The sequence below is a fragment of the Actinia tenebrosa genome, unplaced genomic scaffold, assembly GCF_029948245.1.
Source record: "Actinia tenebrosa isolate PJP-AT-01 unplaced genomic scaffold, QUT_ActTen_1.0 PGA_scaffold3__52_contigs__length_22856419, whole genome shotgun sequence".
Classification (NCBI taxonomy): Eukaryota; Metazoa; Cnidaria; class Anthozoa; order Actiniaria; family Actiniidae; genus Actinia; species Actinia tenebrosa.
Genome location: NW_028292580.1, coordinates 6,343,336 through 6,355,342, shown reverse-complemented (window position 1 = coordinate 6,355,342; position 12,007 = coordinate 6,343,336). Strand labels below are relative to the sequence as shown.

General features: G+C 40.2%; 1 protein-coding gene and 2 long non-coding RNA genes across 3 annotated transcripts in view; 2 read left to right on the top strand and 1 right to left on the bottom strand.

Annotated features, from left to right (window-relative positions):
- Positions 1 to 2,023: 2,023 nt before the first annotated feature.
- Positions 2,024 to 12,007, bottom strand: part of LOC148908305 (uncharacterized) — a 188,228-nt gene continuing 178,244 nt past the window's right edge. The window contains exon 3 of the long non-coding RNA XR_016120630.1: positions 2,024 to 2,064. This is a non-coding gene — a long non-coding RNA (uncharacterized LOC148908305). The remainder of the gene's footprint in view (positions 2,065 to 12,007) is intronic.
- LOC148908325 (uncharacterized) lies at positions 2,574 to 2,841 on the top strand. Its single transcript, XR_016120675.1, has 2 exons — positions 2,574 to 2,685; positions 2,753 to 2,841. It is a non-coding gene; the product is annotated as an uncharacterized LOC148908325 (long non-coding RNA).
- Positions 4,734 to 9,698, top strand: LOC148908324 (uncharacterized). Its single transcript, XM_089034975.1, has 2 exons — positions 4,734 to 9,542; positions 9,610 to 9,698. Exon 1 carries the CDS (start codon positions 4,749 to 4,751, stop codon positions 9,267 to 9,269), a length of 4,521 nt encoding a protein of 1,506 aa, XP_088891101.1. The 5' UTR covers positions 4,734 to 4,748; the 3' UTR covers positions 9,270 to 9,542; positions 9,610 to 9,698.

Below are 12,007 nucleotides of genomic sequence, written 5' to 3'. Positions count from 1 at the left end.
ATGGTGTTCAGGAAATTTTGGGTTGTTATATTGATGTCTGCATCTATTAAGTCATTCCATTCAACATTTCCTAATTCTCGTAGATATTTTTCTTTGTCAAAATTACTATAATATCTGTAATAAGTTAACGGATTTTCCCTTTTACTAATATTGCATGATAGTAAACTAAAGACAGGTAAATGATCACTAACATCTAGCGTTAGAATTCCCGAGGTTTGATCAAAATCGGTAGAATTCGTATAAATATGATCAATAAGCGTTGTGGAGTGCGAGGTTATTCGAGTTGGTTTTGTAACAGTGCCCCCTGCCTTCGTTAAAGAATTATCATGAAAAAAGTCATAACCAGATATGTCAACCTTAGATATAGATCGATCATTTAGCCTAGATTCTGTGACACCAATGATATCCGGATATTTCTTTAACGTTAAAAGATGTTCGTGGAATATTTCTAGGTTTTTTGAGAGGCTTCTAATGTTTACATGTAACAAAAATAGTGAGTTTGAGAGCTGCTCATCTGATTGCAAAATAGAATTAATATCAGGGACAGAGTAATAATCAGAACAAGGTAATTGTAACATTATCAGAATCGCAATCATCAAACCTATCAGGATTTGAAATCAAATCGTACAAGTCACTTAAATTATCTACATTATTCGGCGGACCTATTTTATAACAGTTTACTTATAATTACCATATTCAAATTCTTCGAAGGCCTCCAATGTTGTGAACAAGTAGGTTGGCACCGAGTCATCCTTCTTTAAATAAATTTTGCCATTCATTGTCCATAAGTGCTTGTAACGATTCTTCTTGAAATTATATACCTTGCTAAATAATATCTTCCTGTAGATAGTGAGGGATTCGTTTATGAAGATACGCGACTTCGAGTTGTTGTTGTTATTGTTATTGAATTGTCTAATGTAGTACATTTATCCTTTAGCTCTTTAATTGCATTATTTAGAAGAATTAGTTCGGCTTTCACCTGCTTCTTAACTTCTTTTTTAATTTCTTCCTTCAAAGTTTCGGCATCAATCTTGGTCCACGTGGTGATGGTAATGGTGATGGTGAGCAGCTTGGCCTAAAACCTGAGATGAAGCCAAGAAATACCTGGTTGAATTGGGTTATACAGAAGCCAAAGAATACTTTATTTGTTTAAGCGACACTCACCCCAGGCACTGGGACATCATGGATTCTCCAACTGAAGTGTGTCGACATTGTCAAAATCCTGGAGAAATAAAATATTATTATCTTGGTTTAGAAGAAAAAGTCAAACATTGGTATTCAGATCAATGAAATGTGTAAAAAAATGTCATCTCATTGGGACCACAGAGATCAGTGGTTGCATAATCAAAATGAACACAGAATTAAAAATTGAATTTTGGGATGGTGACCGTTTTTCAGAACTTTCTTGGTTCTGGAATCTTCCAGCAAGATGTACAACCAAAGGACTGAGCAAGTTTGAAGTTTCCTTTGAGTTTACAAAAACCACATGAACTGAGGTAATTATGATTCTTTTTGAAATGTTCTGGGCTAAAATTTATCATTTTAATTAGAAACACAAATCGTCAGTAGAAGAATAACTGATTCCACGATTTCATTTCAAACAATTTGAGAGCTTTTGATAAAATCAAATCGCAGAATCACAAAAACGAGCGAAGTAGACTGGTACCTAACTCGAACTCGGACTCAAGTCAGAAAATCTCTCATTATTGAAGTCCATATTTGTTGCTTTTTCTCTTTAGACAGAATGAAGCGAAGCACCATAGCAAGGCAAGAATGATTATAGTGGCTAAAAAATCTCTTTAATGACATATCTCAACAAGCTTGAACAAAATTTTAGATCGTTTCAAATCGTCCTTTATTTACAAGCAAAATTAGAGTTTAATACAAAATTACTAAATAAAAAAGCACTAAACTGATTGAAAACAAAATTGATGCTGTCAATAACAAGACAATATTTATTCCTGGTGTCCTGAACCTGTTAACATCAGATGTTTGTGTGACCTTTGAATAGTCGGCCACATCCCATTCTTTGGCTGTCATTGCCATTCCAGCATCTCTGAGAATCTATAATGGACAACGAAAGACCGAATACTAGAAGCAAACCAGAAACGTCATAACAGTCTGACTAATTTAAAAAAGTTAGATTTACCTTACCGTTTGGATGAATGAAGTACCGACAGTGGCCATGGAGCCATCCATGGGGTTGTGCCACAGGATATTCCTTAAACACTGGCATTTTAAAATAATATAAGACTATATTTCGCGGTATATAATTTTTATTCTTCTATAAATAAATGCATATTAATTTATTGAAGTAGTTCTAAAATGTTTGCATCAGCATATGACAAATCGAAAGACATAAAAAATTGAAACGTATACAAATGCATTAATATCTGTAAGTTTTATGTCTCTAGTAACACAAATTTCATGTTGAGTTCACTCAAGGCCTCCCTTTCTTGCAGTTTAATTATGAAAGATGATGCCCAACATGGCCGAGATTAAGGTATATATATATATATATATATATATATATATGTATATATATATATATATATATATATATATATATGTAGACGACAACTATTTGATTTCCTAATTAGCGTAGGTTATTAATATTCATAAGTTGAAATTATGGGATGTAAGCCGGGACAGGCAGCAAGACGATCGTAATACGTACACCATATGGTATGTCAAGATTATATTTGATTTTCCGTAAGATATAGGCTTTTAATTTGTAACTTTTTATTTCTAGTGAACCTCGTAATTATAAATCTGTCTATTGTGAATGAAATAACTGAAGAACATCAAGATTATCGAGAATTAAAACGCTGATATAATCGACGAGCGTTCTGCGTTGTGTACCCATTACTGAATTAGATGTCCCCACTGAACGAAAGAAGATGTCCGCTACATTATTGTTCACATATGTCATTCACCGACTGATGGACATTTATTAAGCTTGATTCTGCAGTTATCCAGCGTTTATTTCATCTCCGAAGAGTGTTTACAAGAATCGTACGGCTTGTGAATTCCTCGAATTTCCATGTGCAGCGATGGATGATGACACAGGAAGCCCGCCGGCAAGACGCAAGAAGCCCGCTGATCGTGAAAGTTGTGACGGAGTGAGAGAAGAGAGAGCTGAAGCTCTAAGACGCTCAAGATCGGGATATATTGGCCAATTGACAAAGAATTATCGAAATATAAAAGAAGTGATGAAATCAGAGAATTTCAATGATATTGATACCGTTCTGAGGATAAGGCAGAAAATATTGAACACATTTGATAACTTCGAACGGTGTTGTCAACAGCACTTAGAATGCTTGAAGGAACAGTTGGATATTGAAGAAGCTGAAGGCATTTACAGTAGAGAGCTAGAAGCTAAAAAAGACATTGAGGGAGAAATTGATGCGTGGACCCACCGGAACAAAAGACCGTTCATTGACTTTGATCTGCCTCTTGTCGAACCCTGCGATTCTAGTAGCCAAGCAGGCTCTAACGAAAGTTCCCAATCAAGTACAGCAACGAAGTTAAAGTTGAAAGCGAGGGCAGATCAAGCTGTTGCCGAGCTTAAGATTAGACAGTTAAAGGAAGAGCAAGAATTGCAAGAAAGAATTGAAGAGATGACGATGAAATTGCGGTTAGAGGAGGCAATTCAAGTCAATAAAATAAAACGTCGACACACATTACTAAAAGCTCAACACGAAATGGAACAAAGAAACACTGAACTAAAAATCTATGAAAGGGCCGAACGAGTTGAGCTATACAATTTTTACGACGACGACGACGACGTGTTACCTGGTTCAAACCCCTTTGGCTCCACACCAAGAAGTGCCCCAAAGGAATCGACTAGAGTTGCAGACTTTAGACAGCGCCTCCCTGTGAACCCGTTTGCAACTCCGATAACACCGATCTCCACTAACCCATTCGCAGCCCCGATGGCCCAGACGCCTGGCAGTTCGTTAGCAACACCGACAAGGGGAAGCTCAAGTAACCCGTTTACGACGACAGAATGGTCTGATGTAGTACACTGGAAGCCCAAACCGAAGTTTGTTCATGCTGCGCATGCACCGACACCACAGGCATGGCTGGACCTGAACACACCCGAGTTCTACGTCGCTGATTATGATAACCGTCTAAGCGACACTGCCAATAACGATGAACCACCTAAGCCAGCAGTCCATGAGAAGGTCCTCAGTCAACTGATAAAGCAGCAAGAAAGGATCACCAGCGCCATGACCAACGCTTTAATGCTTCCTAAACCAGAGCTATTAACCTTTGATGGAAACCCATTACACTACTGGAGGTTTATTCGCAACTACGAACAGAACATTGAAGCAAAGACTGAGGATAACGGAGAACGATTGAATTATTTACTGCAATATTGTACGGGCAAGGCTAAAGAAGTGATCAAGAACTGTGTAGTATTGGACTCTACCGACGGCTACCTCACAGCACGAACGTTATTGCTTGAAAGATTCGGCGAACCTTATGTCATAGCCACGGCCTACATTGATCTTGTAACTGAGGGACCCCCGCTGAGGGCGTCTGATAGACAAGGCCTGCAAGTTTTCGCCGATAAGTTAAAGGACTGTGAATTAACTCTACGTGCCGTTGGATATTATGACGACTTGAACAATGCTGACAACTTGAAGAAAATAGCAGAACGTTTCCCTGTCCACCTAAAGGCTAGGTGGCTCGAGAAGGCTAGAGTGATACGAAGCGGAGGGGGAAAACCCAGCATAGACCATATGTCCGAATTTTTGTCTGAGAGAGCAAAGGCCGCAAATGATCCTGTTTTCGGACAGATTATGGACTCAAAGGACACGTCCAGGGACAGAATGCGACCCCGAAGTAAACCGTTTCAGAACACGCCAAGGCCGCCAAGAGCTACCACCCTAGCGACACACCAAGCAGAAACGCCGAAAGTGACGGCAACAACAAAGGATTCACAATTAGCTTCGAGGGCCGCATATACTTTAAACGACCAGGTAAAGTGTGGTCTTTGTGCCCAAGCACATCTTCTCACAAGCTGCGATGAATTTAAGAAGAAGACGCAAGGTGAAAGAATGAAGTTTGTTCGAGACAAAGGGTTATGTGACAACTGCCTTAAGCGAGGACATAGAGCAAAGAATTGCTATCAGAAAAAACAGTGTGAAGTGGATTCCTGTGAGGGAAAACACCACACGTTGCTGCATCCACCGAACAGCTCTAACCTTAATCAACAGCCGAGCCAGGATTCAAGTAACAATACGAACAGTGCTAAAAATTATAATGTCGTCAAGGCTGATAGCGTAAACAGCGTCGATGTTCTTGCCAAGGAGAAAAGAGTATGTCTTCCAATCGTGCCCGTAAAGGTTCGTGGAAAGAAAGGTCAGAGATCTGTTGTCACCTACGCTCTTTTGGACCAAGGATCCGACACGACATTGTGCGAGAAACGCCTAATAGAACAGCTGGGAATCGAAGGCGCCGAACGAACATTCTCGTTGACAACTATCGAAAAGGCAAACGTTCAGCGAAAGGGATTAACCGCGAGTTTGGAAGTTACAGCTCTTGACTCAGACAATGTCGTCGAGATACCGACCGTATGGACAGTCAAAAAATTGCACATCACTACAGAAGGTGCACCCAGAGATGAAGACATTCGTAGGTGGCCACATCTAGCAGAAATACAAATACCTGAAATAGACACTGATGAAGTTACTTTACTCATCGGCAATGATACGCCTGAAGCCTTTTGGGCGTTAGAAGAGAAACGAGGACAACGGAAGGTACCGTATGCGGTCAAGACACTCCTTGGATGGACCATCGTAGGACCGATGACTGAGTCTACGCATCAACAAAGCTTGAACGCACACTACATATCTTCCCACGGTGATGAGCTTAAGGCTCAAGTTGAAAGATTCTGGAGGACCGATTTCGGAGATGCAGTACTAAGTTCCGAAGAATGCATGTCAGCAGAAGATAAAAGAGCGTTGTCTATCATGCAGGAAAGCACGGTTTTATCTGAGGGTCACTACCAAATGGCCCTGCCGTGGAGAAACAGCAGTTATTGTACATTGAACAATCGACCGATGGCTGAGTTTAGACTTGCAACATTAAAACAAAGATTCCTGAACGATCCTGGACTTTATGAGAAATACAAAGAAGTTATAGATGACCATCTGACTAAGGGCTATGCCCGTCGCCTTCCCAACGAGAATTTTGACCAGAAGAGAGTGTGGTACCTACCCCACCATGCTGTGATTACCCCCAAGAAGCTACGCGTGGTATTCGACTGCGCCGCCAAATGGAAAGGCATGTCATTAAATGACCAACTATTGCAAGGACCTGATCAAACGAACAATCTCGTAGGCGTCCTTACTAGATTTCGCGAAGAGCCCATAGCACTAGCAGCAGATATCGAAGCTATGTTTTTGCAAGTCAAGGTTGAGCCCAAGGACTGTGACATGCTTAGATTCCTTTGGTGGCCTGATGGAGATCTTAGTCAACAGCCAGCAAATTTTCAAATGCTAGTCCACATTTTCGGTGCAACGTCTTCGCCAAGTTGTGCGAATTTTGCACTCAGAAAAACAGCTGACGACAATCAAACCGAATTTGATGATGAGATTGTGAACATCGTGCATAGGAACTTCTATGTGGATGATATGCTGAAGTCGACAAGTACTGTTGAAGGCGCTATACGAACTGCATCTGAAGTGACTGAACTGCTACGACGAGGAGGATTTCGTCTCACAAAGTGGATGAGCAATAGTAAAGAAGTCCTCAAGTCGATACCTGAATCTGAAAGAGCTAAGGCTGTAAAGGAACTAGACTTTGAACGATTTCCGACGGAAAGAGCCTTAGGAGTTGAATGGGATGTCGAGAAAGATTGCATCGGATTTAAGACACAGGTAAAGGAAAGGTCTCTTACAAGACGTGGGATGTTATCCATAACGAGTTCTGTGTATGATCCATTGGGTATCGCTGCTCCATTCGTCCTGTTAGCCAAGCTAATCTTGCAAGAACTTTGTAGACAGCAATTAAAATGGGATGACCCAATCCCTGAACATAACCTCGTTGAGTGGAAGAGATGGCTAGAAGACCTACCAAGACTGTCAAATGTGAAGCTACCGAGATGCTTGAAGTCACCTGACCTTGGAAACATCGTCACCTATGAATTGCACCATTTCGCAGATGCTTCCCAGTCAGCTTATGGCACCGTATCGTACCTGCGGATGGTTGACATTAATGGGGAAGTACATTGTTCGTTCCTGAACGGGAAGTCAAGGCTCGCTCCTGTAAAACCAGTGACCATTCCTCGCTTAGAACTATCGGCGGCCGTTGTAGCAGTCAAAATTGATAAGATGTTAACAGCCGAGCTAGATCTGCCGCTGACTGAGTCGACGTTCTGGACTGACTCTACAACAGTGCTTCAATACATCAACAACTTCTCAAGACGATTCAACATCTTCGTGGCACATCGGATTGCTATCATTCACGAATTTTCTACCCCCAAGCAGTGGAGATATGTGAATACCAAAGACAATCCTGCGGATGATGCGTCCAGAGGTTTGACCGCGGAGAAAATTACAGGAGACGAAGGAAGGCGATGGTTGTGCGGCCCTGAGTTTTTATGGAAAGGCCAAGATTCGTGGCCAGCACCAGTTCTCAAGATATCTGAGGTACCAAGTGACGACCCAGAAGTGAAGAGAGAGAGACAGGTCTATATGGCACAGCAAAGGGACTCAAAGAACTTCCTGCAACGAATGTACGAGCATTACTCTGATTGGTATCGCTTAAAGGTGGCCATTGCCTGGATGCTGAGATTCAGAAACTACTTCGTAAACAAGTTAAGAAGTTCAAAGCATGATTTTGAAGTTAAGCCTGCTACAAGAGGAAGAATAACTGTGAAAGAGATTCGAGAAGCAGAAGTTGCAATTATCAAGGATGTACAAGGCCAAGGCTTCACAAGGGAAGTGAATATCTTGAGCAAACAGATTGAGAAGTCGAAAGTCAAAGTTTCCACAAGAGAGAAACCCCTACCAAAGGCAAGTTGCATTTTCAAGCTAGCCCCCGTGCTTAAAGGAGGAGTTTTATTAGTTGGAGGCCGCTTAGAGAACGCCCCAATTTCTGATGCAGCCAAACATCCACCAATTCTACCGAAGAACCACCCTGTCTGCGAGCTTGTTATTAGACATTATCACCAACTGTACGGCCACGCTGGAAGAGAACACCTACTGGCCCTTGTAAGACAGCGATATTGGATAGTAAGCGCAAGATCCCTAATTAGACGTGTGCTGACGACATGCTTTGACTGCCGAAGACGTAAGGCCCCGCCTATATCCCAACAGATGGCAAACTTGCCAGTTGACAGGCTCACCCCTGACGAACCACCATTTTCATTTGTTGGAACAGACTTCTTTGGTCCATTCTTAGTGAAAAGAGGTCGGAGCACAGAGAAACGGTATGGATGCATTTTCACTTGTTTAACATCACGAGCCGTACATCTAGAGGTTGCTCATAGCTTGGAAGCAGATTCCTTCATCAATGCGTTGCAGCGGTTCATGAATCGCAGAGGAAGACCCATCGAAATCAGAAGCGACAATGGCACTAACTATAAGGGTGGTGAGAGAGAGCTACGCAAATCTTTACAAGAATGGAATGTTCAGAAGATCGAGAGTTTCCTAAAACAGAGAGAAATCGTCTGGAAGTTTAATCCCCCAGGAGCCAGCAGCATGGGTGGAATATGGGAGAGAATCATAAGATCTGTAAGGTCCATTTTAAGGGCCCTGTTGAGGGAGCAAGTTACTACAGACGAAGTCCTGTTGACTTTAATGACGCAAGTGGAGGCCATTCTTAACAGTAGGCCGTTGACAACTTGCAGTGATGATCCCAAGGACGACTCCCCTTTAACGCCTAACCATATCCTGTTACTGCGTCCAGGAGCGAGTATGCCTCTAGGTGTATTCACGGCTTCTGATAACTATGGCAGACGTCGATGGAGACAGTGTCAATATCTAGCCAATCTGTTCTGGCGCCGTTGGCTCAAAGAGTACCTACCAACTTTACAATTGAGGCAGAAATGGATCTCCCCACAAAGGAACCTAGCGAAAGGTGATGTTGTTTTGGTGGTGGACGAGACCGTTAAACGGGGCCAGTGGCCTCTGGCATGTGTACTAGAAGTTTACAAGGCAAGGGAGGGACTTGTACGCTCCGCAAGAGTCAAGACGTCTAAGACAGAGTTGGTCCGTCCCATTCACAAATTGTGCTTGCTGGAAGGAGTTGATTAAAGCCTCAAGAATCAAGGAAGCACTGTTAGCGAATTACACAAGAACATTGTTGAGTTAATTGATAATTGTGCTATGAAACCAAATTAATTTGTTATTGTCGTCAGGACAATGATTTAAGAAATGATCCATAAGAAATGCCTCATTTGGGGCCAGTAATGTAGACGACAACTATTTGATTTCCTAATTAGCGTAGGTTATTAATATTCATAAGTTGAAATTATGGGATGTAAGCCGGGACAGGCAGCAAGACGATCGTAATACGTACACCATATGGTATGTCAAGATTATATTTGATTTTCCGTAAGATATAGGCTTTTAATTTGTAACTTTTTATTTCTAGTGAACCTCGTAATTATAAATCTGTCTATTGTGAATGAAATAACTGAAGAACATCAAGATTATCGAGAATTAAAACGCTGATATAATCGACGAGCGTTTTGCGTTGTGTACCCATTACTGAATTAGATGTCCCCACTGAACGAAAGAAGATGTCCGCTACAATATATATATATATATATATATATATATATATATATATATATATATATATATATATATATAAATTGGTATCTTTTTAAGCAGAATTAAATCTTTAAACAGTTTCTGAATGATATAAAATATCACGACCTTTACTGCTTTATCTCACATAGATTTGTAGACAGATAACACAGTCTCGGCCATGGTACGTAATTTACCATATCGTGCTCATCCAATAAAATTCTAATATTAATACAAAAAAAAAAAGTAATCACGAAATTATGATATATCCAATTTAAAATATACAGAGATCGAGGTTGTTACACTGCAAGTTATGCCGGATAATCACCAATAACTCATGATCAATACCTTCGGTCAAGAGAATATGAACTAAGAGAAGGAATCCCCGTGCCCCATCATGTGCACACTTTGATGCTATTTTTACAATCTATTCTAAAAATATCATCTAATGACTTCATTTATATATTTGATCGTTTAGTTTCTGCACGCGCATAGTACGCGCGCGCTCTACGCTGTTTGCTAATATTTTCTCGTGCTTTTCTTAAGTTCAAATGTTCAAACCTGCCCTCAAGATGACGATGTAGGTCAAAAGCTTTGGAAAATAAATGTAGAAATACTTCAGGGATTTGAACAAAATACTACTTCAATATCCTGTCGTACTTGCCAAGCTTTCGACGTGCACATTCATATCCAGGGCAGAGTCGAAATAACGGAAAACCCCCAAAACGTAAGCAAACAACGTAGAGCGCGGGCAGTATTAAAATGCGCGTGCAGAAAAACAAATGGTTTTAAAATAGCATCAAACTGTGCACATGATGGTTGGAAGGCAATATCGGGGTAATTCCTTCACTTAGTTCATTTTCTCTTGCCTTAATTGGTATAATAGTAAATAGTTAAATGTTGTGGTATTTCTTTATGACTTGCTCGATGATGAATTTCCGAGTTATGTAGGTTTATTTTTCCAATATGTTATAGAGAATATTACATGGGCGCGCGGAGATACGAATTTTTTCTTCGAGTGTTGAAAAGATTTCTTACACAAGGAGATAAAATTCCTATCTCCAAGCGGCCATGTAATATCCTCTGTTTATTATATAATTATCAATGAAGTATGTTTTGGCTTTTTCAGGCAATTCTTTCCCTATTTTTGAATAGCCATCGCAATGGTGTTATTTTCACACGTGAAAAGGTATCAATTTTTTGAAATAGAGAAAAATAGATAGTCATTGATAATTATACAATAAAAACCTTTAATAAATAGAAGCCCAGTTTGGGCATTGATTTTGCTTTTGCCTTGGCGATGGAGGGCCAATTTCTCTTTCCAGTATTCTCTTTCTCACCAATTCTGGTAAAGAGTTCATGTGATGCTTGTCAAGGGATCGTTTCACTTTTTCAAGCTCTTGGCTCTCCCACGTGAGAGGTCTCACAACGTAACGAAGAGTTTTATGTGGAGGTTCTTCATCAAGATCACTTTCTTCACTTGACATGTACTCCACCCTCATGACATCAGCAACTCTTGCCTTCTTCTCGTCACTCCATTTTTTCGCGGTAACACTCTTATGACGTTTGCCCAATTTCTACAGAAGCACAGACATAATTAAATTCAGAATTTAAAAAATCCTGGTTGCTCAAAAGATATGTACAAATGCACAAATTCTGGCTGTCTGATTGGGCTGTAAGTTCTAAAAGGCATTGGAAATGTTTGCTGATCTAGTGACTATATAATTGCGATGTTAATAATCTTTCATGATATAAACCCACCTCTCGTTTTCTATTTTGCCTTCTACATGCCTGAACATGCTCCTTATCTTTGTTTTTAGCTCTCCTTTTCATGCTGGCTTTCAGCGTTTTGAAGTATGTCTCGTATGCAGCTGCATATGACATTAAATAAACAAATAATAAATAAATAAAATGAAAAAATATCCACTAACAATTATCGAAGATATTAGCTTGTAAAGCTACTCTAAAACTCGAGTTAAAATAAAGTTTATGTATGCATGTATGTATGCATGGACAATTTCTACAACTTTTAACATCACTCTTTAATTTTCAAAGTACAGTAAGTGCTAGTCTCCCTCGCATCTGTTTTTAGTGTCGGTCGTACAAGTTAAAATAAAAAAGTGAAGTTTGGTGATTCTACTCTATATAAAACATTTACCTTTCATTTGCAATAATGTCCATGGACACTTTTCCTCTCCGCCATATTCACGAAGAAGCTCAGTTTTTAACTTTTGAAAAAC